The sequence below is a fragment of the Leptodactylus fuscus genome, chromosome 5 (assembly GCF_031893055.1).
Source record: "Leptodactylus fuscus isolate aLepFus1 chromosome 5, aLepFus1.hap2, whole genome shotgun sequence".
Classification (NCBI taxonomy): domain Eukaryota; kingdom Metazoa; phylum Chordata; class Amphibia; order Anura; family Leptodactylidae; genus Leptodactylus; species Leptodactylus fuscus.
In genome coordinates, this window is record NC_134269.1 from 178,869,537 (window position 1) to 178,896,566 (window position 27,030).

Genomic DNA, 27,030 nt, shown 5'->3' on the forward strand with positions numbered 1-27,030 from the left:
AAAATTTTTATCATTTAATTAGGTCATGGAAGGTGGAAAAAAAAAAAAATTATTAAAGAAAACCAAACTCTCTTGCCCCCAGGGCCTCCCTGCTTGGGTCGATCCTGCAACTCCATTGTTGTCTTCCAGCGGAAGTACCCACCCCACCTGACCCCCTGAGGCCAATCAGAGGCCTCAAGAAGGGAACCGGGGACGTCACTATCTACAATGCCCCCGGTCCTCTTCCTGAGGCCGCTGATCAGCTTCTGTCACGTGACTGGTAAGGCCAATCAACGACCTCAAATAGGAGAACTGGGGACGTCACTGCTAATGAGTGGCCTTAGCAGAAGAGATTCAGAACATCAGAGCCATCAAGAAATTCATCAACAAGAAGGAAACGGACTGGACTTTTTAAAAAATCTTTAATCTTTTCACCTCCCCCGTCCTAATTAGAAAATATTATTTAGCCTGGACAACCTCTTTAACCCGTTTATGCCTAGAGTTCCATATTGGAGCTGACAAATATATAACCTCCGTCATAAATGGGTTAAGATGCTCAGAATATAGAAGGGTGTTTTTAATGGTTGCGTCTCCTAAATTAGGGCTTAACAAGGGATGGAGAATGTTAAAATTGTTGAATGAATGTTAAAAAACAAAAAACTTGCAAGTCTTCAGTAGGTGATACTTTTTATTTAATGGCTAACTCATAATGATGACAGAATATAACGTTTCGAAGCTTCCTGAGCTCCTTCTTCAGATATATCTAAAAACACTTTCTGCAGGCTGCATATATATAACTGGATACAGGGATAGGATTTCAGGTGGGGGGGGGGGGGGGAGAGAGGCTTATTACTATATACATATTAAAACAAATAATCAATCCCCAGTTCCCAGAGTCTTTATCAATGATTTGTATAAAAACCACTATCGAGAGTCTTGAATAGAGTCATGCACTTGTACTCCTAAATCAGTCGCTGTTTTCTTGATTTAAAGTTCCCTCTTAAAATCAAAATTTTCATGTCACATGTGATATTATGATCTACATGGCAGAAATGTTTTGGCGCGGGAAGGTCTATTCTCTGTTTAATTGTATGGTGATGTGAATTGATTCTCATTCTGAGTTTCTGACCAGTCTCTCCAACATATAGATTTTCAGTGGAACATTTGGTGCACAAGATGAAATACACCACATTAGGTGTGTTACAGGTGAATGTACCTGGGATTTTATATTCCCTGTTAAAGTTTGGTATCTCTATCCTGTCGGTGGTCAGTATGTGCGGGCAGGTTTTGCACCTTTTCTGTCCACATGGAAATGTTCCTGTGTTGGTTGGAGGTGACAGTGATCTGCTAGTAACCATATTCCTGAGATTTGGTGGCTGTCTATAGCCCAGGAGAGGGGGGGGTCTGGAAATATGGATTTTAGACGGTGGTCTCTCAGCGTCTCCAGATGCAGGTTATATGTGACAACCAGGGGCACTCGATTGTTTTCCTGTTTGGTATTGTATTTTAATAAATCCGATCTTGGTATTCTGGTGGCTCTGGTGATTTGGTTATCAATTGTTCTTGGATGGTAACCCTGCCTCAAGAATGTGTTCCGACAACCCCTAACACATTAGTTGGCAGATTCCTCCAGACAGTTTGGCTGATCCTCATCTAATGCATATGTGTACCCTTAAGTGATATGATGGGGTCATTTTCTCAAAAGAAAAACACAATAGTTTTCACTTTAACAAAGAAATATGCAGACACTGATTTTAGAAATATACAGTATTTTTATTTTGTACTCAACATGTAAGTACTGAAATCCTAGGAGGAACATTGGCCCAAACCTGGAAAGAATAGGAAGACTTGCCAATGATTTCAACAAGCACTCGTAGAACGTATATTGATCTAATGTATACTACACACAATATACGCCATAGTACACCAGAAACATGTGGTATTTCACCATGGTAGCATCTTGGCATAACACTTCTGGAACAATCTGAAAGTCGCTTCTTTTGACTTCATAAAAAAAAAAAAAAAAAAAAAAGTTAATTTTGCCCCTTACAGGATAATCTAAATTATTAATATAGCATGTAACAGCAGCAAGGCAGTGGATACAGACATTATACTTGTTATGAATAGATGTTAGATTTTATTTTTTTTTTTTTGTCAAAAAGAGACCAATTCTTTAAAGGGAGTTATTCTACACTAGCTGTACCCGCGACTGTCTGCGAACCCCCCATCCTTGCGCGAACCATGCGCAGCGCGGCCCGTTGGCCCCCACGTACCTTTTCTTGTGGCCACCACGGGTCCCTCCTACCTCCTCATGTGGCATTATTCTACATTATCCCTTAGGTGATAAACTGCTGATCAGTGGAGGTCTGACTGACGAGATCCCATTGATCCTGATAACCAGGGTGTTGTAATGGTGGATGAAGGATGTGTGTTTCCACTCCAGTCGCTTCAATGGGAGCACCAGAAATAGCCTAACTAAAGCATTCTGCTATCTCCACCACTCCCAATGAAGTAAATGGAGTAGGGTTGAACAAGCCATGTCCACTAAAGTCACAATGGTGGCAAAACAAAGATTCTTAGGATCGGTTAGAGAGTCTCTGTAGTCTATCAGCTACGCTTTACTATCCCATGAATATGGGTTAAATAATTTTCATCCTCTAACCCTTTAAGGAGGCCCTTTCAACTCTCCTGAAATGTCTACTATAGCAAATACTTGCATTTCCCATGAACTAACCAATCTGGGGTCTGTCTTTTTAAAACTCTGCTTCCTAAGTTTAGGCTACGTTCACATCTGTATCACCATCTGCCTCGCTGAGCTTAAAAACAAAGGACACCCGACAGACCCTTATGACCTCCGTATGTCACCACTATTTTAGCAGTCTACTTGACTTCTATTCATATTCTTTAACGGACCAGATAAACATACAGCCTGGTACAGATGTGAATTTAGACTTACTCCCCTAGAAATGTCTGAATATATTGAAAACTGGGTATTATCATGCTGGCAGCAATGGTTGGACACCGTCAGACTATACAGGATCTTACACCCAACTAGTAACACCCAATTTTCAATTCATTCATACAATTCTAGGAGGAATAACAGAGGAACCATACAATGCAGAGCTAGAAAATGAATGCTTCAGAGTTGTTATACTTAGGGGAAGCGCAAGCATTTATAGACATGTCAGAAGGTGCGACAGTCCCAGTTCGCATACATTCAGGTATTACAGGGACAACTTGGGTAACTCGGAAATGGTCGTGAATGGGCAGAGCATGGGACATGGCTATATGTTTTATAACACTGTTCAATATGGTAGGATATGGTGCTTTACCTTTAGCATAACATCAATTCTTAACTAAATGAAAGTTTTAGAATCCATAAAGAACCAGAATCATTGTCTTAATCCACCGGCTGAGATGTTGGAGTGTCACATACAGAATTGCAGCACACAGACAAAAGCATGTGGCCGAGACCAAATACAAGAAATCACAGAGATTATTCTAAGTAACTGCTGCCGTAATCTGATAGAAGATGAAATAATCAACTTGTGTTATGTACCAACAACCTAGGCACTGGAACTGACTGGTTTTAACTCAATTTATAGATATTAACACCAATACAAAACTAAATTTCTTCAAGAAAAAAGTAGAAATATCAATTTCACCTACAGGGAAAAAAAAACAAAAAACAAAAACAAACTTAATGAAAGACTGTTTGCCGCCATTTCTTGTCAACTAAAAATGGCCATAGGGATTCCCTAATGCCGGCTCTGAAGGGTGTCCGCTGTCCGATGCCAAGAGCCTCCAGCCTGGAGCAGTCAAGCTGCGGGTTCCAAGGTCGAGGAGTTGCCCCGACAGGTTCATCTGTGATCTATAAAAAGACAAAGTTATGATAGTGGTGAATATTTGTCATGTTCTATGCCAAGATATCCCCCCTCCTTCCCCCAAAAGACCACTCTAATGTTATCTGAGAGGTTTTGCTATAGTGTGAATACCTAAGCCCTGGGATAACCTGGATAGAACTAATCACAAGTGGTTTTATTTTGGGATAAGCACTTTTGTTTTTTCGCAGTGTGACTTTTTATTCCGTCATGGCAGCCGACGCTGTGTCCTCCATTTTTGTCTAGCTTAGGCGGGGTTCACATGTGCAGCGGGCTACATCAAAGCACTAAAATAGAGGTTACAGGTGGACAACGGCAGACCCCAAACGGATAACCGCGGGTTTCATACTGAAAGCAGCGGAGAGGGGAGTCCTCCAGGCAACACTTCTCACCACCGATTTTTGGCGGTTTCTGCGGCAGTCTCTCCAACGACATCTCCCCATGCCAGAAATCTGGGGTAAAAGAAATTTGTAAACCTTGGATCTGTTACCTTTTAACTAAATTGGTGCAAATCTTTGCACCAATGATGTTATTACACTGCCCTCACCACTTTCTGAGGAGTTGCAAGGGTCAGTGCCCTGGTACATTTATCATCATTTGTGCCAGACTCGAGGCATAAATGACAAAGTGAAATCTAGATTATAGCACTGGTTTAGCACTAAGTTCAGACTGGTAAGAGACGCCTTATGGGCCACTTAAGGCTCTTGGGCTAAGGTGTGACTGCAGCCTGAGCATCCACTCAAATTACGACCCTGAAAGTGGACATGTACTGTATTAGGCTAAGAAAAGCTATTGCAGCTAGACTTAGTCACAATTACTGTAGTCCCACAGCCTGACAAGGTCAGTTGCTTTCATGGGCGTTCGTTAGAATTTTTGTTTTTCTATTTTATCACCCTGGACGCTGCCAAAGAATCTTGGAAGGAATCCATTTACTTGTAATTGTTCTCACAGTGAAATGCCACAACAACTCCCTGCGACAAAATAATCACGATAATTCCTTCACATGCACAGCACGGGAGAGTTCAGACAAAAGCCACTGTGGGTTGTGTAACAAATCCAAGGCTTGTGTAATAAAATTGATACTTCAATATAATATTGCAGATTTGGATATATGCAAAATCTGCATTGATTTTTATTTTTTTTTTATTCCCCCTTTGGGGTTCTGAAATTAATAAGTCTGCAAAAAAAAAAAAAAAAATTATAATCAAAAACCTATATCTGAACATGTAGCCTAAGGGACTAGCTGGAGATGTTACTATCCCCAGCATTTTACATATATGGCTTACGTTACTTACTGGTCTTAGGTGGCTGCAAGGAAGGTTGAAAGCATCTGCCATGGCGCAAGCAATTTCATATTTTGTCATCTGTTCATTTCCAGACCAATGGAAAATGCCCGTCAGTGAGGGATCCTGGGAAATATAAAACAGATATTACAGCTTAAAGACAAACAGAGCAAATAACCTTCTTCTAAAGCAATGAGACCTACAGGCAGTCTGAAAGGTAGAGTTCCTTTGCTCGGGGCAAATTTAGATGGACATGTGAGGTCCGCGTAGTATGGTCTGTGATGCAACTATATTTTCTGGATGAACCATGGCTCAGGGGGCAGCGGAATTTGGTACTGAACAAGAACGCTGGGGTTTTTCTTGGGTAAAAACCGCCTCAAAAAAACGCCAGGCGGTTTTTTCCCTCCAGCATGGTGAATGGACCTTGATAAAACGCCTGGCGGTTTTTTCAGGCAGTTTTTGCTAAAAAAAAAAAAAAAAAAAAAAAAACACAACGCACCATAAACCGCATTTTTGACGAAAAACCGCAACGCGGTTTCCACCTCCCATTCACTTGTATTGATTTCCTGAGACAGAACCCGTCTAAAGAAAGGTCAAGTCGCTTCTTTTTTTCCTGCTAGCGGTCTACATAGACCACTATTGTATGGAGGCGGACTCCGCGTCCAAATTCCGCCCCACTGACCGCGTGTGAACGAGCTCTTACTCAGTCACTAACAACTACAGCCTACCACATCACTGCAGGAGAAACCACGGCAGCAACACATCGTTTTTCCTACAACACTTTTCACAGAAAGTGCACAGAGGTTTCCTCTGCGCACTTTCTGCCTCCATTATACCTATAGGGAAACCGCTGGCATATGTATAATTGACACGCTGCAAATCGAACTCTCCCCTGCATGTATACTTCCACAGTGCGAGGATGGGATCCACTTATGCAGGGACTGTACCACATTGCATTTATGCCACGTGGGCCCCGGTCTTAGTGACAGTTTTGCTGCATCATAAAGGATTCAAGACTAGCTCAGCCTTGAGACAAACCACTCATTACAGGCTACAGTCCAGTCTCCTTCTCTCCCTCCCCTCCCCATAGATGTCACAGGGTTTAGCAGTAAGCTGTGCATAGACTTCTTGTAGTTTACTACTAGCACCAGCACTATTGACAGAGCATTTGAAGCCATAAACCGGGTACATCTGGACGTGCTATGTAACTATTCTATGCCTGACTTTAGCCTGCAACTCCCATAAAACAAACATTGATTTGTTCGTTCTGATCATTCTATAAGACAATGTCAGAGTCTGTAATGTGTTCCAAGTCAAGGACTTAATGCAGTCTCATTGTATCACTTCTATCTACAGGCTAACACAATATAAACCATGTTTTTCCATTTTGAAAGCCGCATCTTGGACAAGGAATGATGCTGTACAGTGTAGCTGTCATGCAAACGCTTGCATTTACAACAGTGGAAAAACTTCAATAGTAGGATGATTTAATTTTAAAGAAATAGATTTTAGCCAAGGTTAATGGAAACTTTTGTCTGCCTTGTCACAGATATAAAACAAACAGCACTGTGAATATCAAGGTAAAGGAGTTTTCTGGGAATTTACTGCGGACGACTAGAGATGAGCGAACACTATTCGAAACAGCACCGTAGAAATGAATGGAAGTGGCCGACACGCAGGCTTTGCCGGCGGCCGAGCTCTTAACCCCCCGCGTGCCGGCTACATCCATTCATTTCAATCGGAGCGTGCCATTCGAAAAGGCTGTTTCAAATAGTGTTCGCTCATCTCTACTGACGACTTATCATAAGAAGATTACTGGGAGTCAGACCCACACATTCCCTGATGGTCTGAGGATTGCATTTTCTATTACTCACAGGAGCCATCTGCATAGTGTACGGTCTAGCAGCACAACTACCCTGTTTCCCCGAAAATAAGACAGCCCCCCCTCACCTCCTGGACCACCTACAACCGGCAGGCAGTCATGCTGGCGCTCCACTAAGGAAGCGCCGACATGACTGGCGATTGTCCCCCGCTCCATAATAAATAAATAAGACAGGTCATATATTTCGGAAGAGAATTTAATGTAAGACACTGTCTTATTTTCAGGGAAACAGGGTATGTAGTGGCCATGCCAAGCTACTGCAGTTTAGTGCCATTCAAGTAAATGGGAGAGAGCTGCAGTAACCAGGCACACACAACAAACAGTGTACAGAGGTTTGCTTCCAGTCTGTACACTGTGTAGCTGGCTCCAAAGAGCAGAGGGCCCTGCAATAAGCTGATTGGTGGGGGGTGTCAGAAACCAGACTGCAAATGACCTGCTATTACTGTCCTAGCCTAAGGATAGGAAATAATTCCTAAATGGCTGGGTTCACACCTGCACCCGATTTCTGTTTGCGGATTCCGTTACTCATTCCGCTTAAAAAAAAAAATGGGGCCAAAAGTCCTGCAAGCAGCGCTTTTCTCCTTGCATTTTTCACGCAGAAACCTGGCGGACCCTATTATAGCCTATGACAGAGTTTGACAACCCCTGGCACGCGTGTCAAGAGTGGCACGCAAGGGATATTTTGCTAGCATGGCAGCCAGCATGGGAACTGCAGGTATTAAAAGAAGAGACTGATCTAGGATGCTTACTCTTCTCTGGCTAGCCTCCGCCAAAGAGAGGGGTGAATGAAGTCCAGGAGGCGGAGCTCATCACTGTACAGAACAAGGACTCTGTCCGCTACAGTGATGAGATCCTGCCGTCTGCAAGTTTCTTGTGCATCTACCTTCTGCTCAACCCACTCCTGGCTTTGACTCAGAAAAACAAAGCAAAGTCTGCAACACATAAAGCTGCGTTTCCGCAACGAGGGGCCTCAGCCTCAGGGTGTTTCTTTTCGGTGGTGACTCTGTGCACCCAGATGCGGCTATAGCCAAAACCAGTCCCTGGGCACCAGTGCTGTCACTTTGGGGTAAGTGTGACACCCATTAATTCCTGGCTGTGATTTTGCTGTTACCACCAGGAATTAAATGTGGCTGAAATTAATCCACATTTCACTTACAGAAAAGTGAAAGTACTGGCAGCATCCAGGCACATAGTGTCACCATCCTACGGGTGTTACCTCACTCTTATCAGTCGCATACATTTACCACTAATTGCAGGTTACACATGTACTTACATCGCCTCTAATGGAAAATTACAGGTGTATCAAGGAAAATAGCAGTAAACGCATGTAGCTGGAAGCACAGTACGACAGCACCCTGATGCTAGGGTTTATGGTTTACTTTAGTATAGGTGTCACCAGTATTAAAATTATTGCCCAGTACTCCGAGGACCTCATCTTTGATTTTTTAATTTAATTCGGCACGCCAAACAAAAAAAGGTTGCCTACCCCTGGTCTATGGGGTCCGCCGGTAACCACTTTAAGCGGATTGGGTTTATGTTTTTTCAGGTTCACAAACAGACCTGGAGACCGTAAACTCGAACACAGGTGTGAACCTAGCGTCAACAGATAATTAAGTTAAAAAAAAACTTTAAGGGTCCATTCATACAGAGGAAAATGGTGAGGAATTTCAGCGCTGAAAAAAAAAGTTTCCCATTGACTTCAACGTGTTCCTTTTTCTGCTAGCAGCACTAGGAACCCATTGAATTCAATGGAAGGATTTTTTTCAGCGCTGAAATTCAACACCAAATTCCTCACCATTTTCCTTTGTATGAATGATGGACCCTAAGGCTAGGTTCACATGACTGAATTTGCATTTCATTTTGAGGTAGATTCCACCTAAAAATCAGCTCCAAGATCCATGTTGAATCTGCCCTCCACTCACTCCAATGGAGACAGTGATGGATGCTTTTTTTTAACCAGGATGCTGAGAAAACTAAACGTTCTGCCCTATCTTCCCATGGCTTCCGCAGATGATTAACCCTATCAGTCTGGATCTAGTCTGCGAGCAAAGCAGAAGAAACTTTAAGCTCTCTGCTTTGGCATTCCAATGTGGGATGCAGAGGACTGGAATTTGGAATGAAATCTGAGACATTTTGTGTACCTAGCCTTAAGTACCCCATGAACTTAATAGTTTGCCTCTTTCTGTAGGGCTTCAAAATATACACAGTAGTATATATGTTCTGCTGTACCTGAAGTTTTTTCTCAGACAACTGGAGACATATGCTAGCCACATCCTTCACATAGGTGGGAAACCTCTGCTGCCAGTGGTCCATGTTAGCAGACTTGTTACTGTGTTGCACCTTGTCAAACATAATTGTGACTGCGCTCTCCTCTATCTTCTCCACCTCTCCGTACAGCACGGGAACTCTGAGAACTGCGGCACCTTTCCGACAAAATAAAAGAAAATCTGCCTGAATCACGGTTAATAAAGGTTATTGCATATTGGCGAACAAAAATATCCAGTTCTCACCATCATTGTTCTGAAGCACTACTCGTTCTCCTTCTAGCTTCGTTTTACCATACAGGTTCAAAGGATTGGGTACAGAGTCTTCTCTGTAAGGAGGGCTTGTCCCATCAAAAACATAATCCGAGCTAATATAGATCAGGAACGCTCCAGTTGCAGCTGTGGAAGAAAATGAGAAAACATATGGCAGACCAGGTAGGAGTGGGCAAATTATTTTTACTGACATCTTTTATCTAACCTGCCTAAAAACAGAAGGAATAGCCTACATCGGCACAAGAATGTAACATGATGATGATGTAATGTTACAGATTTTGCAAGCGATTTCATTGAATATAAAGAGGCCGTGCCTTCTTTGTGTCTACATATCATCATCCCTGGTAGATTAAGTAGATACAAAACTGAAGGTCTGGTCTAAAATACAATTAAAAGAAGGCCTTTTGGGTCACCTCTCTGGATACAAGATGAAATACGGTTGGACATAGAGGCATACAGGTTCTGTGTGGTGTCCTGCAGCACAGATATAGCAGCTGGGCCCATAGATCCTATGGCTGTTGAAGATGGCGTCCCAGCTCAATTGACAATAATTCTAACCACAAGCCAGGACAAGAAGGGTTTGCTATCTGTTAGTGACATTCCTACTCACACACCCTGGTATGTCTTGTAAAATAAATACCAACAGCCATGAGAGGCCACAGGATGTCCTATATATATATATATATATATATATATATATATATATATATATATATATATATATATATATATATATATCTCATTGAGCTGTTAGTGGCCCTCATATCACTAGTAAAGGTGACCAACTCATACATGATGGCTGTCCAGACCATGGCACCAGCACTTGGGGCTGTGTTACACTCCACAGCTAACACAGAACTAAAGCAATCACCACAAGACCTCCATATTCTAATCTGGCCACTGTCAGGTCTCAAACAAAACCTGAATTTGCTTCTTGATCATGACCCCACTGTAAACAAAGGCGAGGGTGGATAGCAGTCAATGGCAGGGCACGTAATGGGTGCGTGGACACCAAATTTCCTTCTATTAAGCGCTTGGCAGTAGTCTGGTGTGCAAAGGAAGGTGGCACCCATATCCAGATAGAGGGCAGGAAACTGGGAGCCTCTAGTGCTTATTAGAGATGAGCGAACACTGTTGGGATCAGCCGATCCGAACAGCACGCACCATAGAAATGAATGGATGCACCTGGTACTTCCGCTTTGACGCCGGCCGTCCGCTTAACCCCCTGCGTGCCGGCTACGTCCATTCATTTCTATGCGAGCGTGCTGTTCGGATCGGCTGATCTGAACAGTACTCACTCATCTCTAGTGCTCATCAGTGGATCCTCTCTACTAGAGGTCTGCCCGGGCCATCCAGTGTGTGTATGACTTATGTGCGCGCCCTCATGTAACAGATGCCCCTCGACACCACCTTACAGATTGGCCTAATCAATGAGTGTATTTTATAACAGGCTAAATAAATCTAATAATTTTGACGAACTGTTAGTAGGTCAACATATTACCTGCTACTTTAGCTAAGTTTTCAGATGCCCCCACATTTAGCATGGCAGCAGAATCCGGCTGATTCTCAACAATGTCAGGTCTCCTTTCAGCAGCACAATGAACAATCACGTGTGGCTGAAAATAAGAAAGTATACAATTTACATACGGTAAGAACATACTTTCTGAAAATACACGAGTATACGGCTGGGATCACCTCAGGCATGCAGCATCATGTGAATCCGAAAATTCAATACCGCAGAGAAAAGTCTGCAGCATTTCCATTTTGTATGAACTTCATTGTTGGATTAACTAATCTAACAAAGGTTTATCTTTTCAGGCGATCAATACTGAAAATCTGACGCTAAGTTCACACTAGCATTCCGGCGAATCCACCCCAGATTCTGCTTAAAAAAGTGGAGAGAAAAGTCCTGGGTTTCCGCCAACTTTATACTGAAAATCTATGGGGTCTGCGAATTTCCGCAGGTAACCAATTTTTTTTTTTTTTTTTTACGTCCTTTGGGTCCTCAAGCGGAGACCGAGTGTTAGTGTGAACCTAGTCTGAGCATGTTCAAACGTCAACACAATTCCTAAGAAATTAATTCAATTTCAAGTGTTTTTGCTTTAAGATTTTACCTTAAAGTCTTGTACCAATTCTTTAACGGCAGATGTGTCCAGCAGATTGAGATACTCAAACCGAGGCCGCGCCCGGCTGTAGCCGCAGCCCAAGACATGCCAGTTGTTGTCCTTGAACTCCTTGTACACAGCTCTACCAAGAAGACCAGTTGCTCCAGTTATCAGAGCTCTTCTGCTGGGAACAACAACATCCTCCTACAATATAAAATCATGGATTACAGTAAAATACAAAGATTTTTTTTTTCTTTAATGTGTATTTTAATGATTTACCTTATTACATTCTATATCCCCATAATGTCTGAAGGCCTCTCAAGGGATACATTTACTCCCTTGTATTCTCACAATGCAGGTGCATCTTCCTTCCAAAAGCAGAAGTAATTTATTTTTATTTTTTTTAATTATTAACCCTTACAATGACTACACTAAAGTGAAGGAATGTTTCTATGGTTCAAGAGGACACTTCTTACCCCGAGGTCATTTCATGTGGATGATTCATTGAACATATCACTGTGTATTTATCAACATAAGGGCAGATATCTCAGTGCTCGTCCCTTGTCTAGCATACATACTGTACAGAGAATTTGATGTATTCCGACTGAATGCCATATTTAGAAGTTCCCCTGTGCCACTTTTTCTGAAATAACCAAATGTATTTGTAAAACATGGACGAAGCATCAGAGGAATTGTCCAGGATTAAATAAGGAGAAGCTGGAAATGTGGCGTTTTAAAAGCGGCCACAAATACAAGACAGACATCTTGGGACAGAATATCGCAAAATGTTGTTTTGAAAATGACTAGCATACTAACCTATGAGTTCTATGGCCCCATACACACGGCCCATATACTATGACAGGGTCTGTGTATGGCAAAACAATGAATGGGTTCTTCACCTGACTATTTTGCTGCCCAGGCTACAAAGTGAATGGGTCTATGACAGCAGGGGCAGCAGACGGATATCATCCATGTTCTGTTTTATAATGGATAGTTGTGTACAGGTAGCAAAACTGTTAGTAAATCTGAGCCATCGCTTCTCAAAATTACCTCTATACCCGCACTTATTGCAATTTTTTTTTCCTATTGACTTCAGTAGTGAAAACCACAGGAAGCAGCGATCACAGGTTTACAGAGCAAACACAGCCTAGAGCCACACACTAACATTAAGAACTGTAGCAGACACTATGTAAGCAGAAACCCCATACATCATAGCTTGTACTCAGTGCACAGGAGTTGTTTACATGCCTCATGTCCTCTAGAGGTCTATGTATGGGTGTCCTGATATAGGAAAGGTTCTCTGCCGCAGCATCGGACGTACAGCAGACCTCTATATATACTCGATATAGACCACTAAATGCTGCTGCACAAGTTTATGTTACTGAATCTTCATCTATTGCGCAAGGCTGCCCTGCACTCACCTTACATAAACCCCAGTGATTTATAGGCACCCAGTAGCTGTGAATGTATACATGCAATGTATATACAGAGAGCTGGAGAATTCTCTGCATTAGACAGCCAGGAAACCTCCAGCAGTACAGCACACACCATGAATGTTATGTCTACTCACAGTACAGGACACACCATGTATACCAGGTCTACTCACAGTACAGCACACATCATGTACATCAGGTCTACTCACAGTACAGCACACACCATGTACATCAGCTCTACTCACAGTACAGGACACACCATGTATATCAGCTCTACTCACAGTACAGCACACACCATGTATACCAGGTCTACTCACAGTACAGCACACACCGTGTATATCAGGTCTATACATAGTACAGCACACACCATGTATACCAGGTCTACTCACAGTACAGCACACACCATGTATATCAGGTCTATACACAGTACAGCACACACCATGTATACTTACAGTACAGCACACACCATGTACATCAGGTCTACTCACAGTACAGGACACACCATGTATATCAGGTCTACTCACAGTACAGCACACACCATGTATATCAGGTCTACTCACAGTACAGCACACACCGTGTATATAAGGTCTACTCACAGTACAGCACACACCGTGTATATCAGGTCTATACACAGTACAGCACACACCGTGTATATCAGGTCTACTCACAGTACACACCATGTATATCAGGTCTACTCACAGTACACACCATGTATATCAGGTCTACTCACAGTACACACCATGTATATCAGGTCTACTCACAGTACAGCACACACCGTGTATATCAGGTCTACTCACAGTACAAGACACCGTGTATATCAGGTCTACTCACAGTACAGCACACACCGTGTATATCAGGTCTACTCACAGTACACACCATGTATATCAGGTCTACTCACAGTACAAGACACACCATGTATATCAGGTCTACTCACAGTACAGCACACACCGTGTATATCAGGTCTACTCACAGTACAGCACACACCGTGTATATCAGGTCTACTCACAGTACAGCACACACCGTGTATATCAGGTCTACTCACAGTACAGCACACACCGTGTATATCAGGTCTATACATAGTACAGGAGACACCATGTATATCAGGTCTCCTCACAGTACAGCACACACCATGTATATCAGGTCTATACATAGTACAGGAGACACCATGTATACCAGGTCTCCTCACAGTACAGCACACACCATGTATATCAGGTCTACTCACAGTACAGGACACACCATGTATATCAGGTCTACTCACAGTACACACCATGTATATCAGGTCTACTCACAGTACACACCATGTATATCAGGTCTACTCACAGTACACACCATGTATATCAGGTCTACTCACAGTACACACCATGTATATCAGGTCTACTCACAGTACAGCACACACCGTGTATATCAGGTCTACTCACAGTACAAGACACCGTGTATATCAGGTCTACTCACAGTACAGCACACACCGTGTATATCAGGTCTACTCACAGTACACACCATGTATATCAGGTCTACTCACAGTACAAGACACACCATGTATATCAGGTCTACTCACAGTACAGCACACACCGTGTATATCAGGTCTACTCACAGTACAGCACACACCGTGTATATCAGGTCTACTCACAGTACAGCACACACCGTGTATATCAGGTCTACTCACAGTACAGCACACACCGTGTATATCAGGTCTATACATAGTACAGGAGACACCATGTATATCAGGTCTCCTCACAGTACAGCACACACCATGTATATCAGGTCTATACATAGTACAGGAGACACCATGTATACCAGGTCTCCTCACAGTACAGCACACACCATGTATATCAGGTCTACTCACAGTACAGGACACACCATGTATATCAGGTCTACTCACAGTACAGCACACACCATGTATACCAGGTCTACTCACAGTACAGGACACACCATGTATATCAGGTCTACTCACAGTACAGCACACACCATGTATATCAGGTCTATACACAGTACAGCACACACCATGTATACTTACAGTACAGCACACACCATGTACATCAGGTCTACTCACAGTACAGGACACACCATGTATATCAGGTCTACTCACAGTACAGCACACACCATGTATACTTACAGTACAGGACACACCATGTACATCAGGTCTATACACAGTACAGCACACACCATGTATATCAGGTCTACTCACAGTACAGCACACACCATGTATATCAGGTCTACTCACAGTACACACCATGTATATCAGGTCTACTCACAGTACAGCACACACCGTGTATATCAGGTCTATACACAGTACAGCACACACCATGTATATCAGGTCTACTCACAGTACACACCATGTATATCAGGTCTACTCACAGTACACACCATGTATATCAGGTCTACTCACAGTACAGCACACACCGTGTATATCAGGTCTACTCACAGTACAAGACACCGTGTATATCAGGTCTACTCACAGTACACACCATGTATATCAGGTCTACTCACAGTACACACCGTGTATATCAGGTCTACTCACAGTACACACCATGTATATCAGGTCTACTCACAGTACAGCACACACCGTGTATATCAGGTCTACTCACAGTACAGCACACACCGTGTATATCAGGTCTACTCACAGTACAGCACACACCGTGTATATCAGGTCTACTCACAGTACAGCACACACCGTGTATATCAGGTCTATACATAGTACAGGAGACACCATGTATACCAGGTCTACTCACAGTACAAGACACACCATGTATATCAGGTCTACTCACAGTACAGCACACACCATGTATATCAGGTCTACTCACAGTACACACCATGTATATCAGGTCTACTCACAGTACAAGACACACCATGTATATCAGGTCTACTCACAGTACAGCACACACCATGTATATCAGGTCTACTCACAGTACACACCATGTATATCAGGTCTACTCACAGTACAGCACACACCATGTATATCAGGTCTACTCACAGTACACACCATGTATATCAGGTCTACTCACAGTACAGCACACACCATGTATATCAGGTCTACTCACAGTACACACCATGTATATCAGGTCTACTCACAGTACAGCACACACCATGTATATCAGGTCTACTCACAGCACACACCATGTATATCAGGTCTACTCACAGTACAAGACACACCATGTATATCAGGTCTACTCACAGTACACACCATGTATATCAGGTCTACTCACAGTACAGCACACACCATGTATATCAGGTCTACTCACAGTACAAGACACACCATGTATATCAGGTCTACTCACAGCACACACCATGTATATCAGGTCTACTCACAGTACAGCACACACCATCAGGTCTACTCACAGTACAGCACACACCGTGTATATCAGGTCTACTCACAGTACAGCACACACCGTGTATATCAGGTCTACTCACAGTACAGCACACACCGTGTATACTTACAGTACAGCACACACCATATATATCAGGTCTACTCACAGTACAGCACACACCATGTATATCAGGTCTACTCACAGTACAGCACACACCATGTATACTTACAGTACAGCACACACCATATATATCAGGTCTACTCACAGTACAGCACACACCGTGTATATCAGGTCTCCTCACAGTACAGCACACACCGTGTATATCAGGTCTACTCACAGTACAGCACACACCGTGTATATCAGGTCTCCTCACAGTACAGCACACACCGTGTATATCAGGTCTACTCACAGTACAGCACACACCGTGTATATCAGGTCTACTCACAGTACAGCACACACCGTGTATATCAGGTCTACTCACAGTACAGCACACACCGTGTATACCAGGTCTACTCACAGTACAGCACACACCGTGTATACCAGGTCTCCTCACAGTACAGCACACACCGTGTATATCAGGTCTACTCACAGTACAGCACACACCGTGTATATCAGGTCTCCTCACAGTACAGCACACACCGTGTATATCAGGTCTCCTCACAGTACAGCACACACCGTGTATATCAGGTCTACTCACAGTACAGCACACACCGTGTATATCAGGTCTCCTCACAGTACAGCACACACCGTGTATATCAGGTCTATACACAGTACAGGAGACACCATGTATACCAGGTCTCCTCACAGTACAGCACACACCGTGTATATCAGGTCTATACACAGTACAGCACACACCATGTATACCAGGTCTCCTCACAGTACAGCACACACCATGTATATCAGGTCTATACATAGTACAGCACACACCATGTCACACACAGCACTATGATCAGACATAACATCCTGCACAGCACCAGCCACAACCATATCCCAGAGGGCGGGGTTGACATCGGCCCCTCACTACAGGTAGCAGGGCGGCTGCAGCACTGCTCTCCTCACCCCTGCACTGTACATAGTATGAGCCGTAGCCTTCTATTACACCGCAGCGATGAGCACCGAGGCCCGGGCGTGCACTCACCTTCACAACCTCTACCCAACCGGGCCGAAATCGGATCTTATAATCGGGCTGTCTCCCCTCCATAGCGCTGCACAGTGACTGCTCCTCCCACTCCCGGGCTTTCACTTACTGCTGTAGGGGAAGCGACAGCTCGGTAAGCATAAGCACCCTGTGACGTGTACGCGTCATGTGACACTGGAAGTCACGTGATGCAGGACTGTGCTGGGCGGGCGCCTGTGTGGTGCGGCTCGGACTGTAGAGGGCAGTGTGAGGGAGGGGAGACTGCTGGATATGGGGGATGGAGGTGACGCTGCTGTGTGCCTGGACCTGTGCTCTGGGGACTGAGGGGGGAATTATCAAATAGTTATATTATACTCACCTGCCTTACCTTTCCTGGCATCCTTGCAGCGTCCTCTTCAGGCCTAAGTCACAACACTGAGAGTTGTGATTGAACCTCAGCTGCCATATTAGGCACAGCAACTTCCTCACACTGGGTCCAATCACAGGCCTCAGCGGTGACCCCGGGCGTGTGATGTTAGCCATTAGGCCCGGCTTTGACCCAGTTGGCATGCCCCATGTGACCCGCTATGGTCCAATCACAATCCTTAGCGGTCACCACAGGGCATGTGATGTCAGCCAGAGCCCTATAATTGGGCCCAGCCTTGACCCATTTGGAATGCCCCATGTGACTCACGGAGGCCCCATGTAACCCGCTGAGGTCCAATCACAATCCTCAGTGGTGACCCCAGGGCATGTGATCAGCCAGAGGATGGCAGGACACTGCGAGGATTCCCAGGAGAGATAAGGCAGATGTGTATAACTATTTGTTATTTGTCTTCACCTCTCCTGAGCCTTCACTTACTGTACAGAAGAGACCCCAGAGCAGGGCCACCATTAGGAATTTTGGGGCCCCATACAGCCTAAGTGTCTGCCCCCCCCCCCCATTTTAAAACTACTTTATTTTGCGACATACCAAATCTGTATTACACTTCCCTTTATTTAGCAGCATTACAAGGCTTAATCAGATTCTATTTGCAGGTACAATCTGCTACGTGTGACAGCGCCTATAGAGAGCCAACACCATCTATAAGGGCCCTCTTAATAAATCCTCAGGGCTTTTTCACATTGCATTTTTGGCCTCCCTTGCCGGGATACATTGGTAACCAGTCAGAATCAGCTGTCAACTTATCCCTGCACGAAGAACTGGCCATTAAAAAAAAGGGGGGCCTGCAGTTCTCCGTGCAGGGATAAGTGGGGAGCTGATTGTGACTGGTTACCAACGTATCCCGGCAAGGGAGGCCAAAAACACAATGTGAACACTCCTTTAAAGTGAAAGTCCCACCCCCAAACAGGCTGCTATGCTAGTAACATAGCCTACATCATTATTAATACAAAGCACACATACCTTTAGAGGCATTGTGCGCTTTGTAGTTCTCCAGCTAAAAACTTGTATATTATATATTATTGCCCCAATTCCCTCTCCGCAGTGCCGCACAACCGATGCCCCAACAATCCCCCCCTGTCCACCTTCTAACATCTTTCCATTGCCCCCTGTACCCATACCTCCCAACTTTTGAAGAACCAAAAAAGGGACAAAATGTGCGGCGCTCTTTGCGCGCCGTGGGAAATTTAGCCCCACCCACTGTTATGTTGACTTCGCCCACTCATTAATTTTCCATTTGCCCGCACACTGTATAATCCCCCTACAGTCACCCGTAAATTATATGTCCCCCCTCCGTCTCTCCCCCAGCTTCATATACACCCTTCATCTCTGCCCCCAGATTCATGTCCCCTCCATTTCTGCCCACAGATTCATGTCCCCACATCTCTGCCCCCAGATTCATATCCCTCCATCTCTGCCCCCAGATTCATGTCCCCCCATCTCTGCCCCCAGTGTCATGCCGTCCTCTCCTTCATCTGCCCCCAGTTTCACGTTCCACATTACACTTACCTTCTCCTTCGTTCCCCCGCTGCTCTCTGCGCGCCTCTCTTTCTTACTGGCGCACAGTTGTAGACGCGATGTGACGTCATCACATCGCGTCTACACTGCCGGGTAGCCGGCGGCAGCGGTGAAGCGAGGAGCTCACCTTTGTCAGCTCCTCGCTTTGCCGCTGCTGCCTCTCTCGCTGACACATATGCGGCTGAGCCGGGTTCCGGCTCAGCCGCATATGTGTCAGCGAGAGAGGCTGTGTCAGCGAGAGAGGCGGCAGCGGCTTCAGCCGCGTATGTGTTCAACTCAGATCTGCGTCCTCTGGACGCAGATCTGAGTTGAAACAGGACATACAATGACTGCTGCCGGCGCCAGGGGGCCGGCACACGGTGGCGGGCCAAAACCGGGCCCCCCCCATTTTTAAATTTGGCCGGGCCCCTGACGCCAGTAGCAGTAGAGTATAACAATAGCACTGCCAGCTTGTGTTGGACGAACCTCATGAGGTTTGCTCATCTCTACATACTATTATATAGCTGGCTCTTAGGATCAAGTAGTAAACCTATAGAAACAAGGCCATATATAAGCACAATAACCATGGTCTGTGGACAGAAAAGCCAAAGCAGTAGCGAAATTCCTATACCCACACAGTAATAATCATTTAAAAAAAAAAAATCATACTTTATTTAAACCAAACATAGTAACGCTAGGTTCACACTAGTGTTCAGGTCTCTGTTCTCAGCTTTCCGTCTTCTACATGCCGAAGGCAGAAAGCGGTCAGAGCGGGTCCGGCCATGAGCGGCGGTGAGCATTTTATGCTCTCTGCCGCGAAAGCGTTTTTTTAAAACCGAACACAGTACTACATGTCCAACTCTGCGTCCGATTGTAAAAAAAGAAAGGTTTCGCAGCGGAGAGCATAAAACGCTCACAGCCGGACATCTTTCAAACCCATTCAAATGAATGGGTGAGAAAGACTCCTGCAGGTTTCCATCTCCTGCCTCTGTTTTATGCAGGAAACGGAAACCTGCAGAATGGAGACCGGGCACAGATGTGAACGAGCCCTTAAAAAGATTCAACAGCAGTGAAGACAAAATATTACACAGAGAGAGAGACGACATCCGATGTTACATAAGGGAGTGCTGAGCCTGTATACTGTAGATATACTCAACCTGAACATCCCCAATGGTATAAAGTTATATATAGGAGAGACAATGCTGTGAATAAATATCAGGGTAAGTTACAAATATGTATAGCCATATGCAACAGAAACTAAGACATAGCAATGGAGATTACAAGGAGAAAGATGAAAACAAACCGGCCCCAGCACCTATGTTTATGTTTATTTTTTGTCTCGGGCTTGCAAAAAACAACAGTAGTGTGCATGGCCCCCTGAAATGAATGGGTAAGTGTCTCTTTGTCACATGCGTGCCGTCTTAAAGTATGTGACACGGGTGTGGCGGTTCATGGTCAAGTCACTCAACTCGATTCTGCACTCACCCTTCTCTCGGGCTGCAAACTGAGCATAAATCTCACCCCACACAGTCCATGCACCCCCAAATTCACGCTGCCACCACTGCTGATCCAGGGTCAGAAGAAACCTAATGCACATACACAATTCAAAAAGGTAATGGCTTCATAGAGCAACACAAAATAACCACTTAACTATGCGTATAGGTTATCGTTTGGGGAGTCCCTAATCGGACTTCCCAAACGCAGATGTGAACCAGGCCTTAGATGTGCTGTTAGATTAACCCTTTCATGGGAAGCATAGTGGAATGCTCACCTCAATATGTTCAGTTGATGATGAACATCATTGACTAGGAGTGGCTGCTATATTCCATGGGAGTGTATTTGTAAGTGGTGATGGTGAAGCCATAAATGGTAAAGAGAGGGATTACTCACCATCACATGCTAATAAGGGTAAATTAGATATTTTACCCTCCATGATATGGTGTTTCTGCTGCATTACCCATGTGAATACTCTTATATCACAAGCGGTGGTTATTTTGACCGGGTATGCAGTGTGGACACTTTTCTATTTAATATCCCACGTGGGTTTTTAGATTGGGAATGCTTTCCTTAACAAAGGTTATGTTTTAGGTGTTCTAGTAAATTCATATCATTTGTACGTTGACATTGAACAGCAACCCTCTATTTATTTATTTTTGTCAATAAAAAAAACTTTTACAAAATTGTGGGAAAAAAGTATAAAAATTAAGTAAATAAAATAATAGATATAATAAAAAAAATAGATAAAATAAAATGTTCCCATTAAAACTGCTATACTGCTGTAATACAGTCTCCTTCCTCCCTTCTTTCTTTGAGAGATAGTACCAGGGAGATATGCTGTAATCTCACCTGGCCTTGTCTTATCATGTTTGTGCTATCATATTACAATATTGTGGAGCATAAAAATTTGGAGCAACTGGGGGCAACACGGTGGCTCAGTGGTTAGCCTTGCAGTACTGGAATCCTGGGTTTGAATCCTGCCAGGAACATGTCTGTATGCAGCCTCTCTGCATGGAAACAGTTTTTTTTTTTTTTTTTTTGCATGGACACAAAGTTGGATATGCAGGACTTTGTGTCCATCAAAAAAAAAATAAAAATCAGTTTCCCCGCGGAGAGGCTGCATACGGACACCAGCAGTTTGCTTTAAAAAAAAAAAAAAAAAACACGTTCAAAAGCCGTCCCCTATGCAGTTTCTCTGAGGAATAGGACGGGCGCAAGTGTGAACGTCCCCTTACACAGGGATATCTAATAATCAAGGCCAGAACCCACAATTCATGAATAAATCCCAAAGTAAATAAATTCATCCATACAAAGTATCCAAAACATTACATACGTAATCAACATGCGCAAATAATTGTCCTACACGAAGTATAGAAGATATCAACAATTACTGACCAGCCAGAGAGAATGGCCTCCGTGACCAAAGTGACCAGCACCACAACATACGTTTCACAAAAAGCATGTTGAGATTCATATATGTGGTATATAGTTTCAGTATCAAACAATATTTAATGCTGTAATGTTACGTATGAAAACCATTCATCGAGCATTAGCATGGAGACAGGAAATCAGATGCCCTGAGGGAGGCAATATAGGAATGTCTGTACCAGTAGTGCTAGAGCTTATATTGAGCCAGGAGTAAGGTGTGTGGTGGTGAATTTTAGGTGGACGTCTTCAAATTTCTCTTCGCTTTTCGGCCCTCGGCTTCACTGATTAGTCTCAGATGAATGGGCCTAAATTTGAGGCTTTTTTCAGTGTCCTTCTTCAGTCTCTGCCTCCCATTGAATACAGTGGGAGGCAGATCCAAGACGGAATGTGGAAGTGATTGTGACGCAGAATCCACCTCAAATTTCAGAATCCGCTCCAAATTTCTGCTGTCTGCTTGTTTTCATAAGATTCAGCTTCACACACAGACCTCTTATCTACAACCTAGCAGTGTTAAAAGCGCACTGAACAGTAGAATGTAACAGCAGCAATTATTTGAGTGTTTTTTTTAGCAGACTCTTTAATCCTACTGATCCTCTCTTCATAGACTAATATGTAGAAAGTAACTACCTCAAAAGAGGAGAGGAAAACCTATTTCTTTGATAAGATAAATTACAAAGTTTATTCTTTTAACTTTAACCATTCATGCAAAGTTGTGTATAACGAGGTATTATTTATTAATAATGATAATAATAGTACTCAAAATATAAACCCTAAACACATCTATAATTATTATGTACTATTCAAAGTTATTGGTTTATTTTTCTTTTGGGACACTAGAAGCTAATTATAGAGAATTTCAAGAAGTAAATGACAATGTAGAAACAACCAAAGCCCTGGTCATGAGTTGGTTAATAAGGGTGTGGTATTGGGACGAGATTTGGCAAGACCAGCAGACATAATAAATAACATGGCTCATTTAAGTCTGTAAACTTTAGATATAAGTCAAGTTAATCAGTACTTGGGTATATCCAGAATAGACTGGATTGTAAGCGCGTATTCACACCCTGAGCTGCTATTGTGGTTTTTGGCATGATTTGATGAAAATTCCTAGAAAACCTACAATATGGCGGCAACATTCTAATATACCCTGCAAAGGATTATTATAGTCATTTTACGTTAACCTCTATCCACTAGACTGAGTCGCCCCCAGCGATCATGAGTACCCCCATATTGTATAAATGAAGTGGCTGATCACATACGTGTTGCCTGAGAGAATAAATGGAATACAAGTGCAAATGCCCGACCGGTGTCTACATTCAGATGGGGGCATGGAATCTTTGTAAATCATATAGTAAGGGTGCATTCACACTACGTAACGCCGGGCGTGTATGAGAGCCGTACACGCCGGCGTTACAGCAGACTGCCGAACACTTCCCATTCACTTCAATGGGAGCGCTCGTAAACGCCGCTGTTACGAGCGCTCCCATTGAAGTGAATGGGAAGTGTTCGGCAGTCTGCTGTAACGCCGGCGTGTACGGCTCTCATACACGCCCGGCGTTACGTAGTGTGCATGCACCCTTAGGGTGCATTCGCATAGTGCAGTTGAAAAATTTGCATGCATTTTGATGAGTTTTTTTTATTGTGCAGGTGGAACATGTTACGAAAAATGCTTCACCTCTAAAATTAAGAAACTGTACTAAAAGCCAATGCACCATGCGAATGCCCCTTTAACCAAAATACTCCTTTAATGTCTCCTAATGATCCCAAAACAATGAAAAGAAATGCATGCTATTTGTGCTCCTTCATTTCTCACCTAGAAGATATCTTACATCTTATAAAACCATTCCCGGAATATCGCGGAATCCAAAGGCAATAGAAACGCATATGAAAGAGACCGGTACCTGTTGGCGGATTCTGAAGATCTGAGGACATAGACCACAGAACATCAACATCTCAGATGTAGCAGCGATACTTTCTCTAAGGAAATGTAGTCAGTCATGGTGAGCAGCGCACAGCTGAATTATATAGAGGAGGGAGGCTGAATTCTATTACGCCTGCCTGCTGGTTGGTGCAAGCAGTATTGAGGAAATTGTACAATTTTATTTCCATTAGCCGAAAGGATGACCTGTCTGAAGATAAAGTAGCTTGTCTCTTATTGTACGAGATGGTCACCAAGGAGTATTAAGATAAAGAGGAAAGCTTTAAGGTTTCCCCGGAGGAATATTCAGCAAACAAAACAATAATCTCATCAAATGTTTTGTTCTGAGTTGAATGGTTGTGACAATGCACGTTACAAGCAAGGATGCAAACACATGAACTGAATTCGCTGCGTTTTCTACAGTCTTATGTTACGTCAATGATAAAGTTATCAGATCTAAGGCCAAAGCAACCACAGATGTAAGTGGCTCATTACAATATAGAAAGTGTCTAGTGGTCCCCAACCTTTTTTTGCACCAAGGACTGGCTTCAAGCAAGACCATCTTTCTATGGCCTGGCGGTGTGGGGCAGGGGGCGGGGTTATAGGTAGACTCTACCTAGTGGAGTAACTAGGAATGGCGGGGCCCTGTGGCGAACTTTTGACATGGCCCCCCCCCCCCAACCGACGCCGAAGACCTCGACCGACCCCCTCCTCCACACTCTATTATGTCCCTTAGTAAGCCCTGCACACAGTATTTTGTCCATTAGTGGCCCCTGCACACAGTATTATGTCCCTTAGTGGCTCCTGCACACAGTATTATCCCCCATAGTGGCCCCTGCACACAGTATTATACCCCATAGTGGCCCCTGCATACAGTATTATGTCCCTTACTGGCCTCTGCACACAGTATTATGCCCCATAGTGGCCCCTGCACACACAGTATTATACCCAATAGTGGCCCCTGCACACAGTATTATACCCAATAGTGGCCCCTGCACACAGTATTATGTCCCTTACTGGCCCCTGCACACAGTATTATGTCCATTAGTGGCTCCTGCACACAGTATTATCCCCCATAGTGGCCCCTGCACACAGTATTATGTCCCTTACTGGCCTCTGCACACAGTATTATACCCAATAGTGGCCCCTGCACACAGTATTATGTCCCCATAGTGGCCCCTGCACACAGTATTATACCCAATAGTGGCCCCTGCACACAGTATTATGTCCAGGATTGGCAAGTAAATAGTGCCCGTAACGGCCAATTTAAAAAAAAAAAAAAACGCAGCGGTAGTGGCTGTCACCGGGCCCCCTAATGACCCAGGCCCTGTGGCAGCCGCCTCTGCTGCCTCTATGGTAGTTACGTCCCTGACTCCACCGTGTGGACAGGAAGGCTCTCCGCTGACATGCTCTGCAGGGCAGGCAGGCGTGACATAAGCATCTGAGCGGACCTGGCAAATCGCTAGACACCGAGGCTGGATACTACGCGCTAGGCCACATTGCTATGATAACATGTAAACTACTGGGTGGCGCGGCGTCCTTAGCAGCTACAGGACGCTGTACTACCCAATAGTTTGCAAGTTACCATTGCTCTAGGCCACGTTGCTAAGTATCCAGTGAAGACTGAGGCAGGCCCGCCGCCCCACCGACTGGGCCACAGACCTGTGCTAACAGAACAATCTATATCGATACTGCAATTTTATAAACAGATACAAAAATGTATTCAACAGGTATTGGGAAGGTTATGCTTTAGTTTCCTGACCAATAAAAGGACATGTAACTCTCCAGCTGGACTCACATTTGTGGCAGGTGTCCTGATCCGTCTAAAAATCGCCAGATGAAAAAGTGCTGCAAGTCTGACAATTTCACCCAGTGATTGCAGTTAAAAAGAATGGGCATCTGATAGACACCCTATAGACCCCATTGTACTCAGTTTCTCCATTGGTGTCTGCTGTTTTTGGAGTCCGTTTCTCCATTCTTCTGGTGCTCTGACAGACAAGAATGGATACCTGGAGCTGATCTGAACCATGTGCAATAAACATGGGAAAAACATCCAAATACTATACAACTGAGGGTAAGTTTACATGATAGAAAAAGAAGACAATTTCATTTTCCACCATTGGTTTCCCCGCATGGGCTACCTGCGACGGGGTGCCAAAGCTTTTTGCTTGCTGATTAGGTTCAGATGAATGGACCTAAACAGTCGGGAGTCTCAAGCTGCGGTTTCCACAGCAAGATCAAGCAGGCGCATATTTTTTTCAGTATCTACGTGGAATCTGCTGCAGATTCGGGGGTACAATCTGCCCTCAAATCCTCAGCAAATTCCTCTGTGTGAACCAACCTTAACAGAAAAACATGCTACCAAAATATTACATGTCAGATGTGTTATATACTATGAGTGAGGTCTACTTCTATTAGACTATGTGCAGTCATGGCAGGCCTTCTGGGGTTTAAAGGGACTCTTTTCTACAGTTTCCAAATATGCCTCCGGTATTCAGCTTCGGAGCCCCATTTTCATGTAAATAACTGTTTTATTCATATACAAAGGATGGGAAAGATACAGCTGTGAATACAGGAACTTTCGGAAACCCAGCAATTATTTCCTTATTGTGACTGGGTTATCTTCTCATACAGGGGTGAACCTAGCCTCTCTGCTGTCTGAGGTCATCTAAAGAAAGGCAAAGAAAAGAAAAAACACTTGGATATCTTTGGGTGAGTGATGGGCC

At 44.0% G+C, this 27,030-nt stretch overlaps 1 protein-coding gene across 3 annotated transcripts in view; it reads right to left on the reverse strand.

Moving 5' to 3' along the window:
- Window positions 1-1,786: 1,786 nt before the first annotated feature.
- The window catches only part of MAT2B (methionine adenosyltransferase 2 non-catalytic beta subunit), a 31,794-nt gene continuing 6,550 nt past the window's right edge, over window positions 1,787-27,030 (reverse strand). The window contains exons 1-8 of one of the 3 annotated variants that reach the window (XM_075274770.1): window positions 17,544-17,697; window positions 11,677-11,871; window positions 11,064-11,178; window positions 9,536-9,688; window positions 9,255-9,448; window positions 5,156-5,269; window positions 3,680-3,850; window positions 1,787-1,983 (exon numbers count right to left, since the gene is read on the reverse strand). In XM_075274770.1, coding sequence (XP_075130871.1) covers window positions 3,680-3,850; window positions 5,156-5,269; window positions 9,255-9,448; window positions 9,536-9,688; window positions 11,064-11,178; window positions 11,677-11,871; window positions 17,544-17,606 — 1,005 coding nt within the window. In that variant the 5' untranslated portion in view covers window positions 17,607-17,697 and the 3' untranslated portion in view covers window positions 1,787-1,983. The other 2 variants (XM_075274769.1, XM_075274771.1) reach the window with 2 other exon arrangements.